Source organism: Carya illinoinensis, chromosome 14, assembly GCF_018687715.1.
Source record: "Carya illinoinensis cultivar Pawnee chromosome 14, C.illinoinensisPawnee_v1, whole genome shotgun sequence".
Lineage (NCBI taxonomy): Eukaryota > Viridiplantae > Streptophyta > Magnoliopsida > Fagales > Juglandaceae > Carya > Carya illinoinensis.
Genome location: NC_056765.1, coordinates 33,296,871 through 33,324,869, shown reverse-complemented (window position 1 = coordinate 33,324,869; position 27,999 = coordinate 33,296,871). Strand labels below are relative to the sequence as shown.

The 27,999-nt window shown below is 42.0% G+C and overlaps 1 protein-coding gene across 2 annotated transcripts; it reads left to right on the top strand.

Annotated features, from left to right (window-relative positions):
* The first annotated feature begins 203 nt into the window (after positions 1-203).
* LOC122294266 (probable CoA ligase CCL12) lies at positions 204-27,407 on the top strand. Of its 2 annotated transcripts, XM_043102860.1 has the most exons (15): positions 204-637; positions 1,144-1,182; positions 1,291-1,420; positions 1,540-1,799; positions 2,598-2,799; positions 22,835-22,875; positions 23,174-23,302; positions 23,430-23,503; positions 23,581-23,801; positions 24,551-24,645; positions 24,722-24,938; positions 25,202-25,327; positions 26,200-26,298; positions 26,466-26,672; positions 26,971-27,407. In XM_043102860.1, exons 1-15 carry the CDS (start codon positions 369-371, stop codon positions 27,082-27,084), a joined length of 2,223 nt encoding a protein of 740 aa, XP_042958794.1. In that variant the 5' UTR covers positions 204-368; the 3' UTR covers positions 27,085-27,407. The 2 variants fall into 2 exon arrangements, with proteins under 2 accessions (XP_042958794.1, XP_042958795.1); XM_043102861.1 differs by lacking the exon at positions 1,144-1,182 and having other exon boundaries at positions 211-637.
* The last annotated feature ends 592 nt before the right edge of the window (positions 27,408-27,999 follow it).

Sequence of the window (27,999 nt, the reverse complement as noted above, 5' to 3'; positions counted from 1 at the left end):
TATTAATATTAAAAAATTATATTATAATAATATTTTATTTAATTTTTTTAAATTTTTTTTATCTCATCTGTGTAGCCAGGCCTAGATGCGGAGGTCAAATGGGAGCATTCCGTTATCTTTTTCCTTTAACATTTTCCATTTGGAAGAATTTGCTTTAACAAAGTTCGGCTCCGCACCCACTCGCCCCAAAAAATATGAACTCCACACACGTGGCCAACCAACCTCCCTCCTTAACACTCCCACCAACTCCCTTTAACCTGTCACCTTACTAAGCTGCTTCCAACAGCTACTATTCTACGTCAACAAGACAACTACGTCGCGCACAGAGAGAGAGAGAGAGAGAGAGAGAGAGAGAGAGAGAGAGAGAGATGGGAAGGAGCATCAGTGCAGTAGGAGTGGCTGACTTGGTGAAGGCAGGTCTAGCGATCGAGGAGGCCAAGAAATTCCATAGGGTGCTTAATGAAACAGTTTCGGGAGCCAAAGGTTCTGACCCACGAGAGGTGTGGCGCGAGCTGCTGGCTCGTAAGGTGTTAAAGCCATGGTACCCGCATGGGCTGCACCAACTGGTTTACTACTCAGTCTATGCTGATTGGGACTCTTCCACCAACGGTCCCCCTATTTACTGGTTCCCTTCCCTGTATGTTCTTTTCCTCTTTAATCTCCCTCTCTATCATTTGGCCTATCCGCTTTCAACTGTTTCATTCGTGGTTTCCGATAGTTCAGCATAATTTTCTAGTTGGTCCCTGAATTTTCGTTTGTGTTTCTTTTGTATATTTGTCTTCCTAGTTATTTAGAGATTTTTGTTTGTGGTTTTGTCATGTCATCGTGACAAAAGAGATTGGACTCATCACCTAAGCGGTACCAATATATTACTATATTGGTAATATGCTTTTCTTTGTACTAATCTGATCTCCATTGAATAATGCTCTTAAGGATTGAGCTTATTTACATACGTTTCTGCCCATGCTCTCTGGAACATACTATAGGAACCTACTGATGTTTAATCTTAGGCTAGCTGTGATTGGTAATTAACATAAGCTGCAATTATCATTATGCTGCTGTTGCTGTACTCTTAACTAAATCTAATTTGATATGTTTAATGCTTTTAAGAGTAGTAACTGAAACTTTTCCACATCTTTGTAGCCAGATAAAATTTGCTGGTTTGCGGATACCAACTGATAGGTCAATTTGATTGTGTTGTAGTGACTCTGAGGTTCCCTATTTTATCTCAACGGTTATTATTGTTACGATTCTTACTCCTGAATGATCATTTTTCTTTCTTTTTATCAGATATCAGTCTAAACAAACAAATTTGGGACGTCTGTTGGAAAACTATGGCTCAAAGATACTAGGGGAATCATATAAGGATCCTATCACAAGTTTTAGTATATTTCAGAAGTTCTCTGTTCAGCATCCTGAGGTAAATTTTGCTTTTTTTTCCCCTACATGCCAACAAATGCCAAGTTGGATGCAAAGAAGTACTTAAAATTAGAGGAATTGAGGTTTGATTGGAGTTGTGTGTATGGCAATGATTTTCAGGCTTACTGGTCGATTGTTCTAAAAGAGCTTTCAGTTTCATTTCATGAGGCCCCAAAGTGCATTTTTGATACCACTGACAAATCAAAACATGGGGGAACATGGTTTCCTGGTTGCTCTATGAATATTGCTGAATGTTGTTTACTACCTAGAAGTCATCCAAGAAAAGAAGATACTAGCTTGGCCGTTGTGTGGAGGGATGAAGGCAGTGACAATTCTGAGATCAGCCATATGACCTTGAAAGAACTTCGAGAGCAAGTAATGTACGTTTTCCCCAATTGACTATATCAATCTATTACAAGGTGCAGTACAAATAGGTGGTGTCCAAGTGATGTCAATATTATTACCTCTGTGTGTGTGTGTGTGTGTGTGTGTGTATCTGGGTGAATGAAAATGGGATTTATTAGGGATACAGCCTTGTTCCATAGAATTTAGTTCTTTTACATTATGCACCATTAGGGAAGTTAGCAAGAGCAGTAGAATGTGAAGTGAAAATGAGTTGTGGTGGGAATTAATTGCCTCAAATCTTGATATTTGGCTACTAAATTAAGGAACATGGGAGGCAGTTGTTCATGTATAGCTTACCAATAAAAAGAAGATATACTTTCTAATAATTTCAGTCTAGTCATTGGTACGAACACCTTTCTTATAGTGGAAATTTTATTATAATTTGTGTTCTTTGAGCTAGCATAATAGCACAAAGAAAAACATGGCAAATTTGGACTAGTAGCTAATGATAACTAGCTGTATTCTTTGTTTTTTGAAGGCTTGTTCGGAAATCTTGTAAATGGTAGCTTTCTTCACAGTCTTAATTGGACCTAACCAGCTAGTACTGTGAGATATCACTATTAGGAGGAGTAGAGTCGTATATAGGTGCATTCTTTGGGTTATTCTCATTTTGGAAAACAAGCGTCCTTCCTCTCATTTCCTGTTTCTCCTAATGTATCATATGTTCTTCATTCTTCTTTTCACTTTGCTAGATCATATCTTAAGGTCATCCACCTGTTCCTTAATCACCTACCTTTTTGACTTGGGTGATGTGTTTACAATATGACTCCTAGGTTGGTGGCAAATGCACTGGATGCAATATTTTCAAAGGGTGATGCAATTGCAATTGACATGCCAATGACAGTGGATGCAGTTATCATATATTTGGCAATTGTATTAGCAGGATTTGTTGTTGTTTCAATAGCTGACAGCTTTGCCCCAAAGGAAATTGCAACTCGTTTGCGTGTGTCAAAGGCAAAGGCTATCTTCACTCAGGTGATCATTCACTTCCACATTACTTAAAAAATATAGGATTTCTTTAGGAAATGGACCAAGTTGGCCCATGTCCATCCCCCCTCCCCAAAAGAAGTAAAAACAAAATTATTGTGGCAAGGATATCTAAGGTGATTCTAATTCTAAATGTGCAATCATACGTTAAAATCATCAATTGGCAGGAATATTTCTGTTCTATATATTGTGCTATTGTGTAAACCGCATAGATGAAGTCGATGTTCAAAGGTGCAAAAGTGGTGGTCTGAACATTGCCTTCTGCCCGACGTATTCACTGATTTTTAAGACAGTTCCTTTCATTAGAAATAAAAGAAGTTTTTTTTTTTTTGGTATGGTTGAAACTTGAGCTATTTGATAATTAGCTTCACTCATGCATCTGTCAAAATAGATTACAATTCGATGATCCTTTTTCAGAGGATTTATCCTCCTTATATAGAACATATTTACATATCTATGTATTGTCTAGTTTGAGCGGGAAGAGCCCCTAAAATTACGCCTGAGGATTTAGATTACAGCGCCGTATGTAGCCTCCCTCTATTTAGCAGTGTTTACCAGCCTCCCTCTATTGCAGCGCCGTATGTAGCCTCTCGTATGGACTGTTTGTACGTTGACAGCCCCCCTCAAATTGATGCTCGTAGATCAACAAGCATCAATTTGCTACTTAGAAAGCAATGTCGATGACGAGTGAGAGCCTTGGTGAAAATATCAGCAATTTGGAGTTCAGTAGAAACATGTGGAAGAGTGATAATACGAGCTTCAAATGCTTCACGGATAGAGTGACAATCGACTTCAATATGCTTCGTGCGCTCATGATAGACAGGATTGGCCGTGATCTGAATAGCACTCGTATTATCGGCATGTAGAGGTGTGGGATCGGTCTCAGAAAAATCTAGCTCAGTAAGCATACCTCGAAGCCAAATAATTTCATAACTAGGTTGTTTAGCAAACAAGCGGAAATAGGGAGACTCCATGTGTAAGACTTGGGAAGGTAAACGATTAATCAAGTGAGTAGCAGTTTTCAGAGCCTCGACCCAGAACATGGATGGAACAAATGATTCTAACAAGAGGGTACGTACCACATCAAGAAGATGACGATTTTTGCGTTCGGCTACTCCATTTTGTTGGGGAGTAGCAGGACATGAACGTTGATGAATAATACCTTTAGAAGCTAAGAATGCCTGAAACTCAGCAGATAAATATTCACCACCAGAATCTGTGCGTAATGTCTTAATAGTCGCAGAGAATTGATTGTCAATATACGCAAAAAACTCAGTGAAAGTACGAAAAACCTCAGATTTAGAGCGAAGAAAATAAACCCAAGTGAATCTGCTATAATCATCAATGAAAGTCACATAATATTTAAATTTTTCACGTGAACTAACCGGGGAAGGTCCCCAAACATCACTATGGATAAGATCAAAGCAGTGAGAAGCTCTACTAGCGTGTAACGGAAATGGAAGAATTTTACTATTACCAAGTTTACAAGAATCACATTGAAGAGATAAAGAAGAACGTTCTTCATTATCAAGAAAACCCGAGTGCAATACATGAGATAAAATCTGAGCATTGGGATGACCTAAACGACGATGCCACATCATACTCAGAGTTGGAATATTATGACAAGTAAAGGACTTAATAGACGAAACTGAAGAAAGTAGTGGAACAGGTAAAAATAGTGGAAATAAACGCCCCACTTTAGGTCCCTTCGCGATCGGCTTCCCCGTTACCTGGTCCTGCACAACACATCCATCACCAGAAAAGTGAACAGCACAGTTGTTATCAACTAATTGACCAACAGAAATAAGATTTGTGGAAAGTTGAGGAGCAAGAAACACATCAGTAAATTGAGAAGAGGCATCTCCGATAGCAGCTATTGGCAAGGCACTACCATTGGCAGTCTGAATGGCAGATTGACCAGCATAAGGCCGAACATGACATAGAGCAGTAGGAGTATTCGTCATATGATTAGAAGCACCCGAGTCTACATACCAGAGTTTAGTTGTATTTTTACCTTGAAACCCCATTGCAGATAATGCCGAAATTAGCATTTGTTGCACCATTTCTGGTGTGCAGTAATTTGTTGCAGGAGGTGCAAGATTGGAGGAAGCACCTGAGAAAGAGCCATGTGCTACAGAAGTTTGAAATGCTTGAGCCTGACGATTCTGGGGACGTATACGACAGTCTTTGATAATGTGACCCTTCTTCTTGCAATAAGAACAGTATTTCTTAGGACAATTTGCAGCAATATGCCCGTATTCCTTACAACAGAAACACTGTAAGGTGCTAGAATGGACAGGCGGTCCTCGTCGTTGAGCAGCATAAGCCATAGGAGGGAACCCTGAACTACCATGAGAGTGTTCCAGAGAAGCTTGAGTACTGAGCCTTTGTTCTTCACGAAGTAACTCACCAAAACAAACATCAAGAGAAGGAACAGGCGAGCGATTTAACAGAGAAGAGCGAACATATTCATACTCGGGGCGGAGTTTCATAAGAAACTGATCACGACGACGAGTCTCGTTAAGACTTTGAATAGTCGAAAGAGAGGCAACAGGAACATCTGCAGTAACCAAATCAGAATATTCGTTCCAAAGAGTCAGAAACGCTGAATAATAGTCTTGGATGGAACGATTGTCATGTGAAAACAGGGCAATCGTATGCTCTAATTGAAAACGACGAGCACCATTATCTTGATGATATACTTTCTTTAAGTAAGTCCACATGAATTGAGCGGTACGATGAGGCCGTAAGTGGGTGATAATATGTGGCTCAACTGAGCCAAGAAGCCAAGACATAATTCGAGCATCAAGCACATCCCAATCCTTAGATTTATCAGGATTAGATGCACAATCAGTACCATCAATATGCCCCCAAAGATCTTTTCCTTTAAGAAAAAATTCAAACTGAAATGCCCACGTAGAATAATTATTTCCCGAAAATTTGGTACATACAGGTACGGAGTCCATGTTAAAAAAATATCCCACGACAAACCCACGGTTAGAAAACGATTAAAGATGAAAATATCCCACGGCAATATCCCACGGCAAACGAAAAAAAAATATCCCACAACAAACCCACGGTTAGAAAATGATTTAAACGAAAAAAAATAGGTGGAAATAAGGATTTGATCAAGTGACTTGACAGACGAAATTCGACAGAAGAAATGCAGAGTGTTCCCTTTTTACCCAAGGCAATATCCCACGGCAAACTAAAAAAAAATATCCCACGTGAAAGTGAGGTACCGAAAGCACGCCGAGACACTTGACTGAAATAAAGACCAAAGTGACTGAGAAATAAAGACCAACACGTGACTTGAGTTAGACCCAACCGAAAGTGACTGAGAAATAAAGTGATTTGAGCACGCCGAGACCCAACACGTGACTGAGAAATAAAGACCAAAGACTGAGACCCAACACGTGAATTAAGACCAAAGTGACTGAGAAATAAAGACCAACACGTGACTTGAGTTAGACCCAACCGAAAGTGACTGAGAAATAAAGTGATTTGAGCACGCCGAGACCCAACACGTGACTGAGGAATAAAGACCAAAGCTGAGACCGAAAGTGAGTTAGCGAAAAGAGAAGACCCAACGCCAACACACAAAACCGAGAGGAGAGGAGGGTGCCGAAAATAATGGTGCCGAGAACTTGCCTGAGAACCTGTTGAGATGAGGGTGCCGAAAGATACAGAACAGAACCGGGAACTGGATTTCTGAAGAGGTGCTGAAAAAAAATTCTGAAGAGCTTCAGTTTCTGAAGAGCTGGATTTCGAAATTTTCTGAAGAGCTGGATTTCGGAAGAGGTGCTGAAAAGAAAGTCTGAACAGCTTCAGCGGTAGCTCGGTGATAATTTCTGTAAAAAAAAATTTCTGTAGGACCACAACAATAGAGATAGACCGAAACAAAAAAATTTCAAGGAAGCTCTGATACCATGTCAAAATGGATTACAATTCGATGATCCTTTTTTAGAGGATTTATTCCCCTTATATAGAACATATTTACATATCTATGTATTGTCTAGTTTGAGCGGAAAGAGCCCCTAAAATTACGCCTGAGGATTTAGATTACAGCGCCGTATGTAGCCTCCCTCTATTTAGCAGTGTTGACCAGCCTCCCTCTATTGCAGCGCCGTATGTAGCCTTATGACCAGCCTCCCTCTATTGCAGCGCCGTATGTAGCCTCCTGTATGGACTGTTTGTACGTTGACAGCATCAATCTGCTACTTCACTAGAGTCAAAAAGGGTATTTGCCTGCTATTTCGTTCTCTCTCTTTCCATATATTTTTGCCCACTCGTGGAGTGAGTGGTACAACTTATAGTGCAGCCTCAATCCCTTCCTAACAGCTAAAAAACTCCAGTTGTTAGCTGGGGTGGTCATCTTCCCGAAGCAATGAACTATACTCACGTTGCACTAATTCCAAAATCAAGCGGTCCCACCTATATTCACCACTCTAGGCCATTTGGTCTTCACAATATAATAGAAGAGTTATTCTATTTTCAAGCTAGTGTGTAGAGTATACCATCCACATCACTTAAATGATAATATTTGATTTATAAGATTCAAAATTTTAAAATTTATCTTCCAAATCAAATTATGTCTTGTAAGCAATGTGTGGTGTAGAAGTTTTAGAATAGCATTACCCTTCTATTAAAGGATTCGATGCTCTCTCTCACCTTCTTATACAACAATAGAAGGTTGTGATTTTCGAGGTATCAAACTCAGCTTAGAGGGACTGCCTGTCTCTCTCATCTATTATTTGCATATGACCTAATTATCTTCATTCATGCAATAAAAGGAGGAGCTTCAGCCATTCAAAAGTACCATGAAACCTATTCTACCTAATCATGCCAAACTGTGACAGACACAAGTCTAACATTCACTTCAGCAGTTGACAGTTGTAATCTTGGGTGTTCAGATCTAGCCCTAAATTTTTGTAGGCTTCTTGTTCAATCCATTCTTTCTAATAAACGATTGGAACGAAAATTAATGTTCCTTTTTTTTTCAGTATTCGCCCCTTCCTTTGCCATTGCCTGGTGACAATCTGACCAAAAACACATATTCCATTGGCAAGGCTTCCCATGAGTTTTTTTTCCCTCAGCATTATATGTCAAATGGATTCAATTCAATACATCTTTCAGAGGATTTATCCCCCTTATATAGAACATATTTACATGTCTATGTACTATCTAGTTTGAGCGGGAAGAGCAGCACCGTATGCGGCGCCGTATGTAGCCTCCCTCTATTTAGCCTACCTATATATATAATCTGAACTACTACAAATAAGAGATCGACTGTTTGTACGTTGACAGCCCCCCTCAAATTGATGCCCGTAGATCAACAAGCATCAATTTGCTACTTAGAAAGCAATGTCGATGACGAGTGAGAGCCTTGGTGAAAATATCAGCAATTTGTAGTTCAGTAGAAACATGTGGAAGAGTGATAATACGAGCTTCAAATGCTTCACAGATAGAGTGACAATCGACTTCAATATGTTTCGTGCGCTCATGATAGACAGGATTGGCCGTGATCTGAATAGCACTCATATTATCGGCATGTAGAGGTGTGGGATCGATCTCAGAAAAATCTAGCTCAGCAAGCATACCTCGAAGCCAAATAATTTCAGAACAAGCTAAAGACATCGCTCGGTATTCAGATTCTGTAGATAACTTAGAAACTCGGTCTTACTTCTTACTCTTCCAAGAGACCAATGCATTACCTAAGAACACACACCAACCAGTTATGGAGCGGCGTGTATCCGCACAACCAGCCCAATCAGCATCGCTATAAACAGCCAGACGAGTCGAGTTGCCGGTTGGGAAGAATAAACCACGAGCAGAAGTGCCATTAACATATCGTATGATCCTACGAACAGCAGCCAAATGAAGATGACGAGGAGTCTGAAGAAACTGACTGACTTGCTGTACAGCAAACGAAATGTCGGGTCGAGTAATAGTGAGATAAACAAGGCTACCCACCAACTTTCGATATAAACTGGGATCAGAAAGTAAGTCACCCTCCTCTTTGCGAAGCTTGACATTTAATTCCATAGGAGTATCCACAGAAGAAGCCTCCTGTAGACCAGCTGTAGCCACCAAGTCACTAGCATACTTATGTTGATTGAGTGAAATACCAGAGGGACTACGATGCACCTCAAGACCAAGAAAATATGTGAGAGATCCAAGATCCTTCATATAAAAGGACTCTAAGAGATGAGTCTTGAGCTGACCAAGTAAGACAGAATCGGAACCAGTGATCACAATATCATCAACATAGACTAAAAGAACAACAATACCCATGTCTGATTTCCGAAGAAACAATGAAGTATCATACTTGCTCTGCTTGAATGAAAATTGTAATAAAGTTGTGCGGAATTTATCAAACCAAGCCCTCGGAGCCTATTTGAGACCATAAAGAGAGCGACGAAGCTTACACACATGTGAAGTTGGAGAGCTTAACAATCCCGGGGGTGGCTTCATATAAATACACTCTTTAAGATCCCCGTGAAGGAAAGCATTCTTAACATCCATCTGATGTAGTGGCCAATCACTGGAAGCAGCAAGAGCTAGAATCATACGAACAGTAGTCATTTTAGCCACAGGAGCAAAGGTCTCTTCATAATTGACACCATATTCTTGATTATTCCCGAGTGCAACAAGCCGAGCTTTGTAACGATCTAAACTTCCATCAGATTGGATTTTGACTGAATAAACCCATTTGCAACCCAGAGGAACAATGGTGGAAGGACATGGCTCAATGTCCCAGGTGTGGTTAGCCTCTAAAGCGTCAATTTCTTCCTGCATAGCTTGTCGCCAACAATCATGCTTGACAGCTTGTGAGTAGCAGGTGGGAATATCAAAATTGGATAATGTAGTAGTAAGAGCAGAAGCAAACCACCCATACCTATCCGGAGGTACTGATACTCGAGAAGAGCGACGTACCAAGTGCTCTAAAGGTGCTGCAACTGATTGATCCTGGAGCATGGTAGGATCAGATATTGGTTGAGCCACCGGAAGAGACTGTGAGTGAGAGCGTCTTGTATACACAATACCTGGTTTAAAACGGGAGCTGACTGGATGAAGATCTGAGAACTGCTGTTCAAAAGATGGGAGGACCACAGTAGAAGAAGAAGGTATAGAAGACACAGGAAAGAAATGTTGATTTTCAAAGAAAATAACATTCCGAGAAATGCGCGTACGATGTAAAGTGGGATCATAGCAAACAAATCCTTTTTGACACACATTATATCCCAAGAATGCACATCTAACAGATTGAGCAGATAATTTATGTCGCTCATGAGGAGGTAAATGGACAAAACATACACAACCAAAGATACGAAGATTATCATAATTAGGTTGTTTAGCAAACAAGCGGAAATAGGGAGACTCCATGTATAAGACTTGGGAAGGTAAACGATTAATCAAGTGAGTAGCAGTTTTCAGAGCCTCGACCCAGAACATGGATGGAACAAATGATTCTAACAAGAGTGTACGTACCACATCAAGAAGATGACGATTTTTGCGTTCGGCTACTCCATTTTGTTGGGGAGTAGCAGGACATGAACGTTGATGAATAATACTTTTAGAAGCCAAGAATGCCTGAAACTCAGCAGACAAATATTCACCACCAAAATCTGTGCATAATGTCTTAATAGTCGCAGAGAATTGATTGTCAATATACGCAAAAAACTCAGTGAAAGTACGAAAAACTTCAGATTTAGAGCGAAGAAAATAGACCCAAGTGAATATGCTATAATCATCAATGAAAGTCACATAATATTTAAATTTTTCACGTGAACTAACCGGGGAAGGTCCCCAAACATCACTATGGATAAGATCAAAGCAGTGAGAAGCTCTACTAGCATGTAACGGAAATGGAAGAATTTTACTGTTACCAAGTTTACAAGAATCACATTGAAGAGATAAAGAAGAACGTTCTTCATTATCAAGAAAACCCGAGTGCAATACATGAGATAAAATCTGAGCATTGGGATGACCTAAACGACGATGCCACATCATACTCAGAGCTGGAACATTATGACAAGTAAAGGACTTAATAGACGAAACTGAAGAAAGTAGTGGAACAGGTAAAAATAGTGGAAATAAACGCCCCACTTTAGGTCCCTTCGCGATCGGCTTCCCCGTTACCTGGTCCTGCACAACACATCCATCACCAGAAAAGTGAACAGCACAATTGTTATCAACTAATTGACCAACAGAAATAAGATTTGTGGAAAGTTAAGGAGCAAGAAACACATCAGTAAATTGAGAAGAGGCATCTCCAATAGCAGCTATTGGCAAGGCACTACCATTGGCAGTCTGAATGGCATATTGACCAGCATAGGGCCGAACATGACATAGAGCAGTAGGAGTATTCGTCATATGATTAGAAGCACCCGAGTCTACATACCATAGTTCAGTTGTAGTTTTACCTTGAAACCCCATTGCAAATAATGCCGAAATTAGCATTTGTTGCACCATTTCTGGTGTGCAGTAGTTTGTTGCAGGAGGTGCAAGATCGGAGGAAGCACCTGAGGAAGAGCCATGTGCTACAGAAGTTTGAAATGCTTGAGCCTGACGATTCTGGGGACGTATACGACAGTCTTTGATAATGTGACCCTTCTTCTTGCAATAAGAACAATATTTCTTAGGACAATTAGCAGCAATATGCCCGTATTCCTTGCAGCAGAAACACTGTAAGGTGCGAGAATGAACAGGCGGTCCTCGTCGTTGAGCAGCATAAGCCACAGGAGGGAATCCGGAACTTCCAGCAGAATGTTCCAGAGAAGCTTAAGTACTGAGCCTTTGTTCTTCACGAAGTAACTCACCAAAACAAACATTAAGAGAAGGAACAGGCGAGCGATTCAGCAGAGAAGATCGAACAGATTCATACTCGAGGCGGAGTTTCATAAGAAACTGATCACGACGACGAGTCTCGTGAAGACTTTGAATAGTGGAAAGAGAGGCAACAGGAACATCCGCAGTAACCAAATCAGAATATTCGTTCCAAAGAGTCAGAAACGCTGAATAATAATCTTGGATGGAACGATTGTCATGTGAAAACAGGGCAATCGTATGTTCTAACTGAAAACGACGAGCACCATTATCTTGATGATATACTTTCTTTAAGTAAGTCTGTGACGCCCCCAAAATCCCCACGCCCGAACAGGGGGAAATTGAGACGTCCGGATGGTGACAACCCGGGTCACCACCCCAACGACGGGTGCCGAGTGTGTGCAAGGCAGCAAAAGTGTACAGAGAAACACGCAGCGGATAAGATAGTCATAACTAAGTACCAGAATTTTTGTTAACATAATACAAGCTGTTTAAAACGTACATAGATAAAATATTACATATACCACAAATACAGTTTTAAACAAATAAAAAGATAACATCAGCAACCCGGCGGAGCCGCATCCTCGGGCTCAGCCTCTTCCTCCTCAACCTCATCTCCTGCACCAAAAGCTACGGAACCACGAATGGTACCGCAGGTAAGTAAAACCCAAACACTACCAGATAAAAACACATATAACTCAAACAAGATGCATGAAACATGCCCAATGCACAAACCCGTAAAACACAAGTTTTCCACGCACGCCAAAAGACACATTTGACATCTCAAACCATTATCCAATTTTAACCGTATGCACCATGACCTCCCCTAGGGGTCATCCGCACACCCTGGCTCCAGTGTCACACCGCAGAGTACCGCCACGCATGTGACACCCAACGAGCGATGCCCAGTTCCGCGCCCCGCGCGTGCGTAGCCAAGCATCCTCTAGCCCTCGCCAGCGAAGGGCCACGGAGTCGGTGAGTAGGCCGATGCCCGGTTCCGCGCCCGGCGCGTTCGTAGCCAAGCACCCCCTAGTCCCGCTCCCATTATCGCTTTCGATAACTCAGGGGACATCACTCAGTTTATTCCGCTCCCGAGTGACCAGAGGAGCTCCACCGAGATAATAATCCATCCCGGCTTGGGCTCGTGATACACACGCACCCGCAACACACTCACGCCACAACACAGGCTTTTCTCATAAACCCACAACACACGTGCATGCATCATGTAATGCCATAACAAAGCACATTAAAATGATCCAATCACATAAATCAAATAATCAAGCAACTCCATCCTCCATCCATCCGACCCCCGAAACTCCTCGGACTCAGTCCGGAATCAACAACCAACAACAGATAATAAATTGAATAATTAAATAAATAAACAATTGAATGAGCGATATATATTAAAATCTGAAAATAGGGTTTGGAAAATACTTACAGCGCTATACGGCAATTTTAGAAAACACGAGGCGTTGCAAACGGCGGAAAAACAGCAACGTCACAGTGAAAATTCACTGTGGCCGTGGGTCCGAAAAACCCACTTTTGAACGGGGACAAACTAGGTCACGAAATTGATAGGGAATGGTCTAGGGATGGTTGTGAAGCTATTGGAAGCGACGGACGGCCGTGGGTGGCGGCGGAATGGCCGGAAATGGCCGGATTACCCAAAACGGAAACTAAGCTCGTAGGAGCTGTTCCGGTGGTCGTTGGAGGCCGGAAATAGGTGGGTTAGGACGGCAAGGAGTCGGTGATGAAGTGGTGAAGAAATGGTGGCCGGAGGTGGAGCGACGGCGGCGGATCGGAGCAAAATCCGTGCGCCCTTTGGAAGCTTTTTCCGGCCAAATGGCCGGCCGGTTGGGGGTGGGTTTTGGAGGGAAGGTAGACCGGAAGGAGAGGAAGAGAATGGGACCGGTGGGAGGCCGAACGGTGGCCGGACGGCGGCGGTAGGGCTTAGGGAAGGTGACGCCGGCGTAGGGAGAGAGAGAGAAGAGAGAGAGAGCACGCGGGGGGGGGTGACCGAGTCGAGCGGGAGAGAGGAGAGAGAAAAGAAAGAGAAAAAAGAAAAAGAAGAAAAAAGAAAAGAAGGGAAAAAGAAAAAAGGAAAAAGAGAAAAAGAAAAAAAAAAGATGTGAAAAGAAATGAGGTACAGTCCTCACTCCGGGAAAAAGAAACAAACCGCCAAAAAGATTAAAACCACAAAAACAACTAAAAGAAATAAAACACAACCTCAAATAAATTAAAATAAATTAAAAACCGACTTTAAAAACGCAATTAAAATAAAATAAAATATCTGATATATTAATTAAAATAAAAATAATTATTTCAGCGAAAATACACTTAAAAGCGGGTCATCACATCCTCCCCTCCTTAAAAACAATTTCGTCCTCGAAATTGCAAGATCACCACCAACTTAAACCAAGTCACACAAACGCACATGAACCAACTGAGATCAAGATTAAAATACATACCTTCATCATCCGAACAGATACGGGTACTGCTCCCTCATGTCCGCTGCTCGCTCCCAAGAGAAGTCTTGAGCTAACGGATCTCCCCAAGCCACTTTAACTAAAGGTATCGTCTTGGACCTCAACTGTTGCTCCTTCCAATCCAAAATCTGCGACGGAACAACCTCGTAAGTGAGATCCGGTTGCAACTGAATACCTGCTGGGTCGACGAAACGTGGCTCTTGCTGTCCAAAGCTCTTCTTCAGGGATGATACATGGAAGACGTCATGAACATCTCCAAAATAATCCGGCAAAGCAACTCTATAGGCGACGGACCCTACTCTCTCCAGAATCTGAAAAGGGCCGACGTACCTCGGATCTAGTTTCCTTTTCTTACCAAAACGCTTAACACCTCTCATGGGAGAGACTTTAAGATAAACCCAATCACCAATTTCAAATGACAAATCTCTCCTCCTGGTATCAGCGTAGCTTTTCTGGCGACTCTGAGCTGCCGCCATTTTTTCTCTGATGATCCGGACTTGGCTTTGCATTTCCTGAATTATTTCGGGTCCAATAATTCTACTCTCCCCAACTTCATCCCAACACAAGGGCGACCTACACTTTCTTCCATAAAGAGCTTCATAGGGAGCCATCTGAATGGTCGCATGGTAGCTGTTATTGTAGGCAAACTCAATGAGCGGCAAATGATTTTCCCAACTCCCTTGGAATTCCAGGGCACATGCTCGCAACATGTCTTCCAAGGTCTGTATGGTGCGCTCTGACTGGCCGTCTGTCTGCGGGTGATAAGCAGTGCTGAACTTCAACTTAGTACCCAAAGCTGCCTGCAAACTCTTCCAGAACTGCGACGTAAACCTCGGGTCTCGATCCGACACTATACTCTTCGGCACACCGTGTAGTCGCACTATCTCCTTGACATACAAACGAGTCAACTTACCCAAAGAGTCAGTGTTGTTAACAGGCAGAAAATGAGCACTCTTCGTTAACCGGTCCACGATCACCCAAACAGAGTTCTTCCCACTAGGTGTTCTCGGCAAACCCACTACGAAATCCATCGTGATGTCATCCCACTTCCACTCAGGAATAGGGAGGGGTTGGAGCATACCTGCAGGTCTCTGATGCTCGGCCTTTACCTGACGACACGTGTGGCATTTCTCCACATATAAGGCAACGTCCTTCTTCATTCCATCCCACCAGTAATTTTTCTTCAAGTCACGATACATCTTTGTACTGCCGGGATGAACTGAATACGGGGCCGCATGAGCTTCCGCCATGATTCGTTCTTTGAAATCTGAGTCCTTCGGGATCACTCTGCGATCTCGGAACCGAAGTATCCCATCACTATCCATGCTATAGTGCAACGGCCCTCGAGATTTTCGGACTCTTTTCCTGATGTTCAGCAGCTTCTGATCCTTTCTTTGGAGAGCTTTCAATTCTTCAAAATCTATTACCCGAATGTCCAGAACCGAAGACAAAATCTCTACTTGCTGCGAACTCTCTATAAGGAGCCTTCTCATCCCATAAAGTAACGAATCCATTTCTGACGGCCCGGCTTCATCTTCCAAATGAGACTTCCGGCTCAAAGCATCAGCAACTATATTAGCCTTCCCCGGGTGGTACTTGATCTCACACTGATAGTCACTGATTAGCTCCAGCCAACGCCTTTGCCTCATATTCAGATTTTTCTGGGAAAACAAATGTTTCAGGCTCTTATGATCAGTAAAAACCTCGCAAGCTTCCCCATACAAGAAATGCCGCCAGATCTTGAGTGCAAAAACAATCGCAGCCAACTCTAGATCATGCGTCGGATAATTCTTCTCATGGTCCTTAAGCTGACGAGATGCATAGGCTACAACCCGTCCTTCCTGCATAAGGACACAACCCAAACCGAACTTAGACGCATCACTGAAGACTACAAACGGCTTATGCGGTTCTGGGAGTGCTAACACTGGTGCCGTCGTCAACCTGTTCTTCAATTCCTGGAAGCTTCTCTCACATTTCTCTGACCAAACAAATTCTGTATTCTTCCGAGTCAAAGCTGTGAGAGGTCCGGATAAGCGAGCAAAACCCTCAACAAACCTTCGGTAGTAACCGGCGAGCCCCAAGAAACTCCTGATCTCGCGTACTGTAGTTGGGCGTGGCCATGACAAAATGGCTTCTACCTTACTGGGATCAACTGCCACTCCACCCTGGGAAATTACATGCCCAAGAAATTTAACTTCTTCCAACCAGAACTCACACTTGCTGAGCTTGGCGTACAACTGGTGCTCTCTCAATTTCTCAAGTACCAAACTAAGATGATACACATGCTCTTCAATATCTCGGGAATAAATCAGTATATCATCAATAAATACTACCACGAAGGAATCCAGATAAGGTTGGAACACCCGATTCATTAAATCCATGAAAGCGGCAGGAGCATTAGCTAGCCCAAACGGCATCACCTTAAATTCATAGTGTCCATACCTCGACCTGAAGGCAGTTTTCGGCACATCCTGCTCTCTGATTCTCAGCTGGTAGTATCCTGACCTCAGATCAATTTTAGAGAACACCGCTGCTCCTTGAAGTTGGTCAAACAAGTCATCAATCCGCGGGAGAGGGTATTTATTTTTGATGGTCACCTTGTTCAACTCCCTATAGTCAATGCACATACGAAGGGTTCCATCTTTCTTTTTAACAAATAAAACTGGAGCACCCCACGGCGACGTACTAGGCTGAATAAACCCCTTCTCTACTAATTCTTGCAACTGAGTCTTCAACTCTTTCAATTCAGCCGGTGCCATGCGGTAAGGAGCCTTATGCACAGGAGCCGCTCCAGGTTCCAAGTCTATAACAAACTCCATCTCTCGCACGGGGGGTAGTCCGGGCAAGTCATCCACAAACACATCGGGGAACTCTTCCACAACTGGAATGTCTGCCAAGGACTTCTTCTCAGACGGCGTGGACACCATCTGAACCAAGAATGCATCCGCTCCCCATGCAATCTCTCTTCTTGCCTGTATCGCCGATATAATCATCGGCTTTTCTTTTAATCTACTCCCCGCAAATTCCAGGCAATCACCATCCGGAAGCTGAAAGCTAATTGTCCGACTTCTGCAATTAATAGTCGCAGAATATCGGTATAGCCAATCCATCCCGAGGATGATATCAAAACCCAACAGCTTGAATACCACCAGATCAGCATCCAAAAACCTTCCCTCAAAGTTTAACGGGCATCCCAAAGCAACCTTGGAACACCACACCATCTCGCCATCGGGTAGCGCCACTACCATAGCCTTCGGCAACGGTTCCGTGACCAAGTTACACACCCGAGCAAACGTGGAAGACACAAACGATCGTGAAGCACCAGAATCAAACAAGGTACAAGCATAAAACTCATACAAACGAACTCTTCCTGAACCAAACACACAACCCATAAAATCCAAAAAAAACAGCGAAGAAACCAAATGCACCAAAAATTAAATCCAACTTAAAAAAATTAAATTAATCTATACCTGTGATTACTCCAGCATCATGGGTCGCTGGTGCCTCAACATCCACCTCTCCGGGTGTGACTGCATAAACCCGGGCTTGTACTGCTTGTCTCGGGTTGGTTCTTCCACCGTGTCTACCTCCACGGCTTCCTTGAGCTCTGACGGGGCAATCCCGAACTATATGTCCCACTTGACCGCACCGATAACACTGGGGTCCGCTACTCGTGCGACAGTCGCCCTCATGAGCTCTATTACAAACCCCACAAACAGGCATACGTCCTCCCATGCGAACACTGGAGGATGCTTGAGATCGGGTTCCAGTCCGCTGAACAAACTTCTGAGGCGAACCCGAGCTGCTTCCTTCACCAGAAAAACTCCGCCTCTTTTGCCCTGAAGGGGATCCCATACACAGATTATTTTCCCGCTCTATAAGGGTGGCCACATCCACTAACTCCTGAAAAGTGGATATCCGATGGCTGACCACCAATCGGCGTATATCAGGGCGTAGTCCCTCCTGAAAACGCTCAGCTCGCAGCTCCTCTGTGGCAACAAGATGGGAGCAAACCGCTCAAGTTCTATGAACCTCCGGGCGTATTGTTCCACTGTTGCGCCCCCTTGGACCAGATTGGAGAACTCTCTCGCCTTTTGCTTCCTTACCGATGCGGGAAAGAAGCGGTCATTGAACTCTTTCTTGAAACGCTGCCAGGTCACCGCAGCGAAAGATCCCAGTTCAGCTTCCAACATCACCCTCCTGGTATCCCACCAATCAGAAGCGATACCTTGTAAGAGGTAGCTGGCATAGAGTACTTGTTGTGCTTCAGTGCACCCACTCACCTCAAAAGTCTTCTCCAAATCTTTGATCCATTTCCCAGCCTGAAGTGGATCCTCATTCCCATTGAAGTGTGGAGTCCTATGCGCCAAGAAGCGCTCATAGGTGCATCCGGCTTGCACCATGCTACTGGACCCTCCTTGATACATCCAAGGCCCTCCCTGATATGGCCAGGGACCTCCTGGTTGTGGCCAATACATTCCCTGTGGCGGACAAGGCTCTCCTGACGGTGGATAGGGCCCTCCTGATGGTGGATAAGGCCCTCCTGATGGTGGCCAAGGACCCCCTTGTGGTGGCCAAGGTCCTTGTGGTGGCCAAGGCCCTGCCTGTTGTGGCCTAATATTCTGTTGCATGAACTCCGTCATCTGCCGAATTGCTTCGGCTATGGAGTCATCCCTGGATGTATTGTCTTGCGGTTCCTGAGTATTTTTCCTTGGTCTCCCTGGTCTCCCCATATTTCTGTCACAACACCACTCTTGACCCTCCTTTAAGAAAACAAACAAAAACCATCATAAAACCAACAAAACAAAACAGCACCACACAACAAGAAACAAAAGAAACCCGCGTGCCAAAACATAACTAAATAAAACAAGCAAACAAACATAAACAAATAAAACAAATAAAACAACTATACTTAACATAATTTTAAAACACAACTTTAAAAACATTCTGGTACTACCTACGGGACTTGTGGTTTTACCCAGAGCCAAACCGCTCTGATACCACCTGTGACGCCCCCAAAATCCCCACGCCCGAACAGGGGGAAATTGAGACGTCCGGATGGTGACAACCCGGGTCACCACCCCAACGACGGGTGCCGAGTGTGTGCAAGGCAGCAAAAGTGTACAGAGAAACACGCAGCGGATAAGATAGTCATAACTAAGTACCAGAATTTTTCTTAACATAATACAAGCTGTTTAAAACGTACATAGATAAAATATTACATATACCACAAATACAGTTTTAAACAAATAAAAAGATAACATCAGCAACCCGGCGGAGCCGCATCCTCGGGCTCAGCCTCTTCCTCCTCAACCTCATCTCCTGCACCAAAAGCTACGGAACCACGAATGGTACCGCAGGTAAGTAAAACCCAAACACTACCAGATAAAAACACATATAACTCAAACAAGATGCATGAAACATGCCCAATGCACAAACCCGTAAAACACAAGTTTTCCACGCACGCCAAAAGACACATTTGACATCTCAAACCATTATCCAATTTTAACCGTATGCACCATGACCTCCCCTAGGGGTCATCCGCACACCCTGGCTCCAGTGTCACACCGCAGAGTACCGCCACGCATGTGACACCCAACGAGCGATGCCCAGTTCCGCGCCCCGCGCGTGCGTAGCCAAGCATCCTCTAGCCCTCGCCAGCGAAGGGCCACGGAGTCGGTGAGTAGGCCGATGCCCGGTTCCGCGCCCGGCGCGTTCGTAGCCAAGCACCCCCTAGTCCCGCTCCCATTATCGCTTTCGATAACTCAGGGGACATCACTCAGTTTATTCCGCTCCCGAGTGACCAGAGGAGCTCCACCGAGATAATAACCCATCCCGGCTTGGGCTCGTGATACACACGCACCCGCAACACACTCACGCCACAACACAGGCTTTTCTCATAAACCCACAACACACGTGCATGCATCATGTAATGCCATAACAAAGCACATTAAAATGATCCAATCACATAAATCAAATAATCAAGCAACTCCATCCTCCATCCATCCGACCCCCGAAACTCCTCGGACTCAGTCCGGAATCAACAACCAACAACAGATAATAAATTGAATAATTAAATAAATAAACAATTGAATGAGCAATATATATTAAAATCTGAAAATAGGGTTTGGAAAATACTTACAGCGCTATACGACAATTTTAGAAAACACGAGGCGTTGCAAACGGCGGAAAAACAGCAACGTCACAGTGAAAATTCACTGTGGCCGTGGGTCCGAAAAACCCACTTTTGAACGGGGACAAACTAGGTCACGAAATTGATAGGGAATGGTCTAGGGATGGTTGTGAAGCTATTGGAAGCGACGGACGGCCGTGGGTGGCGGCGGAATGGCCGGAAATGGCCGGATTACCCAAAACGGAAACTAAGCTCGTAGGAGCTGTTCCGGTGGTCGTTGGAGGCCGGAAATAGGTGGGTTAGGACGGCAAGGAGTCGGTGATGAAGTGGTGAAGAAATGGTGGCCGGAGATGGAGCGACGGCGGCGGATCGGAGCAAAATCCGTGCACCCTTTGGAAGCTTTTTCCGGCCAAATGGCCGGCCGGTTGGGGGTGGGTTTTGGAGGGAAGGTAGACCGGAAGGAGAGGAAGAGAATGGGACCGGTGGGAGGCCGAACGGTGGCCGGACGGCGGCGGTAGGGCTTAGGGAAGGTGACGCCGGCGTAGGGAGAGAGAGAGAAGAGAGAGAGAGCACGGGGGGGGGTGACCGAGTCGAGCGGGAGAGAGGAGAGAGAAAAGAAAGAGAAAAAAGAAAAAGAAGAAAAAAGAAAAGAAGGGAAAAAGAAAAAAGGAAAAAGAGAAAAAGAAAAAAAAAGATGTGAAAAGAAATGAGGTCCAGTCCTCACTCCGGGAAAAAGAAACAAACCGCCAAAAAGATTAAAACCACAAAAACAACTAAAAGAAATAAAACACAACCTCAAATAAATTAAAATAAATTAAAAACCGACTTTAAAAACGCAATTAAAATAAAATAAAATATCTGATATATTAATTAAAATAAAAATAATTATTTCAGCGAAAATACACTTAAAAGCGGGTCATCACAAAGTCCACATGAATTGAGCGGTACGATGAGGCCGTAAGTGGGTGATAATATGTGGCTCAACTGAGCCAAGAAGCCAAGACATAATTCGAGCATCAAGTACATCCCAATCCTTGGATTTATCAGGATTAGATGCACAATCAGTGCCATCAATATGCCCCCAAAGATCTTTTCCTTTAAGAAAAAGTTCAAACTGAAATGCCCACGTAGAATAATTATTTCCCGAAAACTTAGTACATACAGGTACGGAGTCCATGTTAAAAGCCGAAAATATCAAAAAAAATTAAATCCGAAAAGAAGATTAAATGGAACCCGAGACAAGACTAATAAATTATATCCCATGGCAATTGTGGCCGACCAGGAAAAGAACACAACTGTGGTGGCTCAACCCGAGAAGTGGTGTTCTTCTTCTTCTCGGCACAGTGCCGAGAAGAAGAACACCACAGTAGAAGAAGAACTAACAACCCGAGAAGAACACCACTGTGCCAAGAACACCCAAGCCAGCAAGAGACCAGCACCATCAAGGGGAGGTAGCACCGACAGCTACCAATTCATAGATGTGCCGAGAAACAGAGAACAGAGGAGCCGAGAAACCAAGAAAAGAAAATAAAAAGAACAGACCACTTTTGTAGAGAAATGCTGAGAAGAATCCAACCGAGAAGAAAGTGTCTGTAGAGAAAGACTGAAACACAAGAAATAGATCAGAAAAAATTAAGAAAGCTCTGATACCATGTCAAATGGATTCAATTCAATACATCTTTAAGAGGATTTATCCCCCTTATATAGAACATATTTACATGTCTATGTACTATCTAGTTTGAGCGGGAAGAGCAGCGCCGTATGCAGTGCCGTATGTAGCCTCCCTCTATTTAGCCTACCTATATATATAATCTGAACTACTACAAATAAGAGATCGACTGTTTGTACGTTGACATTATAATCATCTTGCTACCAGATCGTCCACTAAAGCTTAACATTCCCGGAGAGGTACAGGCTGGTTATCCTGACCTTCTCGCTACCAAAAAATATCATTCCATATCCCAAAGAATGTTGATGGGTTTCAATTACTATTTTTTATAATAATTAGATGTCATCTTTGCTAGTTGTTTCCACATTTCCTCTTGGTTCATAATATTTTGTGATAATTTTTAGATGTCAATGTTCCAAGTTTTAAAAAAAAAAAAAAAAAAAAAAAAAAAGCTGTCAATGTCTGCTTTCATCTCTACTTTTGATGTTCTTTTCCAGCTAGTAACTATTAGTAAGGTAGTGAAATTTGGAAGAAAGAAGGGAAAAAAAGTGTCTTTGACTAATAGTGATTTTTGGAGAGGCTCTTATCATATTATGACTCTTTATGGTATACTTCTATCCCATGGTAAGAGTGGAAGAGAAAATGTATGTATGAGGCTTGGACCAAAAGTGAAAGAAAAATGTCGGCTGTATTATATTAATCACAGAACTTCGCTATACATATCAAAAGTTTTATACAACATCCATTTTGTGTTCTCTCTGTTGTGAGTTTGGACTTACAAGACCAGAAATGGAGATCAGACAATTTGGCTTAAGTCGTCATGTGCTTGCATTTCTAAACAAGCTGTGATTGATTTTACACATGGTAGTTTGTTCTGAAAATTATCCGTTTTCATTTTGTATTCAGGATTTCATATTAAGAGGAGATCGTAAGGTTCCATTGTACAGGTAAAGACTGCCTTTATACAGTTATGACAGATGACACGTCTTTTTTCTTTCCCACTGGAGGTAGAATTGAAGTGACAAACGATGCATGTGAATGCTAAGCTCACCCAAGCTGAGACTTAAAAAATACTACTCTTGAAGAAAACAAATGCCAAAATACAATTTCCGTCTTAGTGCTTAATAGGCACTTCATATTAATTACCTTTTCTGTTCTCAGAATTATTTGCCTAGTTGGTAGGAGACTATGCATTATTCTAGCAAACCTTTGGCATCATCATGACTATCTTCTCTCTCTTTGCAGTCGAGTTGTAGAAGCTTCTCCAATTAAAGCTATAGTGCTCCCCGTGGCTGGGAATAATGTAGGGATTCAGTTAAGAGAACAGGATTTATGGTGGAAAGATTTTCTTTCCAGTGCCAATTGCCATCCAGGGTATGTTTATAGCAATTGTGTGAGTTTAGTCAGATAAGAATTTATTGATGGAAATAAGGGTCCACCTTTATATTATCATACAAAGAATGCCAGAGAAATAATTACAGTGAGGACTATCTCTTGGCAGATCAAATAGTTATATTCCAATCTATCAACCTGCAGAATCCGTTACTAATATTCTCTTTTCATCTGGAACTACAGGTATATTACTTATCTCGCATGCATTGTTGTGCAATGTTCTCATCATAATTGTGTAATTTATTTATTTGCTCCTTCAGGAGAACCAAAAGCTATCCCATGGACACAACTTTCACCAATTCGAGGTGCTGCTGATTCGTGGGCTCACATTGATGTTCGAGTTGGAGACGTTTTCTGCTGGCCCACAAACCTGGGGTGGGTGATGGGACCAATATTACTCTACTCGTGCTTTCTAAGTGGTGCAACTCTTGCACTCTATCATGGATCACCTCTTGGCCGTGGATTTGGAAAATTTGTTCAGGTGATGAAGGCATATATATTAGTATACTTTCGGGTCTATAAGCATTCTTAAATCAATTAGAACGAAGATTTACAAGGCCTATTGGGGGAGCCATCAGGTAAATGAGAATAAAACCAAGGGGATAAGGCCTTTAGGAGGATCAGCATCCTAATTCTTGATCCATCATATCCTTGAAGAGAAAGTCACATATCCCTCAAAATCCTATAAACTACCATTGTAGACTTGTAGTTGTGGTTGCTTTCAAAGGTGGGATTATTGGTTAGTGGAGGAAATAAGGCAAACCATTCCCCGTACATTCTTTTAAGGGGGGAAAACGTTATTGTCGGGAATACTCTCTAAACTAGGTTGGAGGAAATTTGTTAATTGTTCATTTAGCATGTGAAAATCACATTTATTTTTATTATCTTTACAAAACCGTGCTTCTTACATGCTCAAGGGACATCTGAAAATTTTATAGGCTCGACTATTTAAAAACATGTGCTTCTCGCAAGGGACGCTTGGCAAATTTATAGACTAGATTGAAGGAGCTCCTCCTTCAACCTAGCTTGGAGGAAAACTCTGCCTGTTTTGATATGAGTTTTAATAAGGAAAGTGAGGACAAAAAAGATAGGTTTAAATGATACCCCAGTAGTAATGTGATTATGTATACAAGCATACAGAAATTAGTCAATACTAGAATTATATTTTGCACTAAAATTGTTAGCACCCCTGCCAAATACTACCTAAATGTTTCTCTTGCTTTTGTTCAGGATGCAGGAGTGACTGTTTTGGGTACAGTTCCTAGCTTAGTAAAAGCATGGAAGAGTACAATGTGTATGGAAGGCCTAGATTGGACAAAGATAAGGTGTCTCTTAGCAATTTATTGAAATATCCTTGCATATAACTCCAAGAAAAAGAACTTACAAATTGCATATGTGCAGATCATATGCATCAACTGGGGAAGTCTCCAATATTGATGATGACCTATGGCTTTCTTCAAGAGCTTATTACACACCCATTATCGAGTGTTGTGGTGGAACAGAACTTGCGTCGTCTTACATCCAAGGAAATCCACTGCAGCCACAAGTTTTTGGAGCTTTTAGCTCAGCATCAATGACAAGTGGCTTTGTCATCCTTGATGAGCACGGGATACCTTATGTAAGAATACTTTGTGGATTGCTTATAGTAGCGGTTCATTTTCTTTTAGTACTATTGCAATTGCCAACCTGTCAGATCAGGTCTTCCCAGTACTTGACTGTATCTGTTATTGCATACTGGTGATGACCGCCAATGAGTAACTTCTAAGCAATTGCAACATTCTAGTGGTTTTGAGAATAAGCGTGGAGGGGCCAAGCAAAATGACTGATGTTTAGGAGTACATTTTGTATGTATAAATCTGATCCCTTTGACCTATATGACAGCCAGATGATCAAGCTTGTGTTGGTGAAGTGGGCTTATTCCCTGTATACATGGGAGCAACTGATAGATTGCTTAATGCCAATCATGAGGAAGTTTACTTCGAGGGAATGCCAACTTACAAAGGAATGGTATGCTTATACCTGACTGTTCACTAATACTTGCATATACACCTCTTTGTATTCATAATTTGATATAGCTTACTATGTATGAGAGTATTAGTTGTTTCTTCCCCAGAAAGCAGCATGATTAGGGCCCTTACCCTATCAGGGATTACTAATAGATGAAAAGTCCCATTTTATATGTATGTCTTTGTCTGCTAACTGGGTTATACTTTTAGATGGGCGCATATGTTTTGGGTTTTGAGGGACTTGAAAATTGATTGTGAGCCTGATCTTTTTATTAATATATGTCTTTATCTAATCCATGAAATAGGTTATTTTCTGATCCACATAGAGTGTTGCTATCCTCTAGTTCTTGTGATGCACTGACTACCAAAACAAACTCAATTGTAAGAGATTCAAATGACATCAGATTTTAAATGTAAGATGTTCTGCTTAGTATGTGATACCCTGTATTGAGTGAGTATAGCTAGTGAATGGGATCTCACATTATTTGGAGGAAGAAATTGTTTCCCTTTGTAATGATTCCAAAGGACTCCAAATTGCATGATTGACTAGTCCAATTGGGGTATGGGCCTTCCCATGAGGCATTACAAATGATATCAAAGCCAATCCCAAACATAAATCTGGGTTTTGAACTGTGACACCTATGATGGAATGGCTTGGCAAGGAAGTTGGGAATTTAAAGGGGGGAGATTGTGATACCCCATATTGAGTGAATATAGGTAGTGAATGGAATCTAACATTGCTTTAAAGGGAGAAGTTTCTTTCTCTTTATAATGATACCAAATGGCTCCAGTTGTACCATTAACTAATCCTTTTGGAGTATTTGCATGAAGAAGGCCTTGTATTCTATCTTATCTCAATAAATTTGTTGGCAGCACTTAAGGAGACATGGAGACATCATTAAGAGAACTGTTGGAGGCTATTTAATTGTACAGGGTAGGGCTGATGACACCATGAACCTTGGAGGAATTAAGGTAAGGCATTTTCAAATCCTCTCATTCTTTAATTTGATGGCTCAACAATGACCCTGCTACATGCTATCATAGTTCAATTACCCTGTTCAACTGAATAATCACATTATTTAGTCAGTATGCTTGGGCTAATTTTTAAATGCTGGGCACTGAATATATCTGGTATGCAGACCAGCTCCATTGAAATTGAGCGAGTATGTGATTGTGCTGATGAAAGCATCTCAGAGACTGCTGCAATCAGTGTTGCACCAGTAAATGGTGGTCCAGAACAGCTGGTTGTATTTGTAGTATTAAAGAAAGGGTTTAATGCTGAACCTGACAAGCTGAAGACTATATTCTCAAGGGCCATCCAGAGCAACCTCAATCCTTTGTTCAAGGTTTGACTCTTAAGCTTATTCCTTTCCCTAATCAGTCTTACCGTCATTTGATAATTCCTGTAGGTAAAATTCATAGTTGAGAATCAAGAGTCATCTTTGAACTACTGTGTCCAAGTAGTGTTCATTGAAAATCCAATGATGTTGCCAAAAGTGTCAGATGCTTATTTCAAATCATAGCGTGGATGAGATGAGACAGATTTCAATTCCATGAGTCATGATGGTCCTCACCAATGAGAACATGTTATTTTGAGTTATTGATCTACATTATTTCTCCAACTGATCTTTAACCAATTAACAGGTGAATTATGTTAAGATTGCTCCGGAGTTTCCCAGAACAGCTTCTAATAAGTTACTGAGAAGGGTGCTGAGGGACCAAATGAAGCACGAGATTTCAGTTCGGAGTAGAATTTAGCAGCAACATCATCAATCGTCGATGTATCAGATCTCAGGAATCTGTTCATGTGAGCATTTTGAGAGGCTTGAATGCTAACTGCACGAATAGAATAAGAAGAAATGGTTTAGAAATATATATGAAAACTATAGTTGGAAATCCTTGGTTGCTGTACGTGTTTTTTATGACATTAATAGATAGGAGTGCATTACTTTTGAGGCTCTTACCCCTTCAACCGTGATGATACAATAATATTGCAATTGTCATGGAGTTGCAGATTGTGAGGTGTAAGAGGCTTCCAAGTTGCAATGGCCTTTTGACAAATGAAAAAACTTGAATCTAAATATCTTTATTTTACCATTAAATGCAAAACAGTTAATCTTTTTAACAGGTGAAATAAAGTTAAATGAGTACAATCTAACTGTTTTGAAACGAAAGGATTGCCCTTCATTCATTCTTAAATCACAATCTCTTGGTTGAAGCTTAGTTCTTGCTAGTTCTCTCACCAACTGTATTACATCTAAAGACCTGCTATTGTTAGTACCCTATTTAATTTAGATATTCATGATTTCATCATTTGCAAAACTGATTTCTAATTACATAGCCATCTAATGAACTTTACTCATGTGGCACATATATATACTAATATTGATTAAATGACTTTAATTTCACTACTGAACAATACACATTATTCGTTAAAAAAACTTCAACTGCTTTTGTACATTCCACAAGTCAGCGACTAGTATTGTATGAAATGTGAGGAATGACATTTTTATATGATTGTAGTTATGCCGACACACTGATGTTTGATTTGATTTTAAAAAATATATACAAAACCAAACATACCCTACCCTAATGTTTGTTGGAGTTATTTTCATTTCGTCAAGAATAGCGAAGACTTAAGAAGAGATACTCAATACATTGATAGGCGCATAT

Bases quoted from the DNA above. Each gene is read 5' to 3' on its own strand.
- LOC122294266 (XM_043102860.1), top strand. From the start codon at position 369: ATGGGAAGGAGCATCAGTGCAGTAGGAGTGGCTGACTTGGTGAAGGCA. The intron at 2,800-22,834 runs GTGATCATTCAC...TTTTGTATTCAG, and splicing joins CAAAGGCTATCTTCACTCAG to GATTTCATATTAAGAGGAGA. The intron at 23,303-23,429 runs GTATGTTTATAG...ATCTCTTGGCAG, and splicing joins AGTGCCAATTGCCATCCAGG to ATCAAATAGTTATATTCCAA.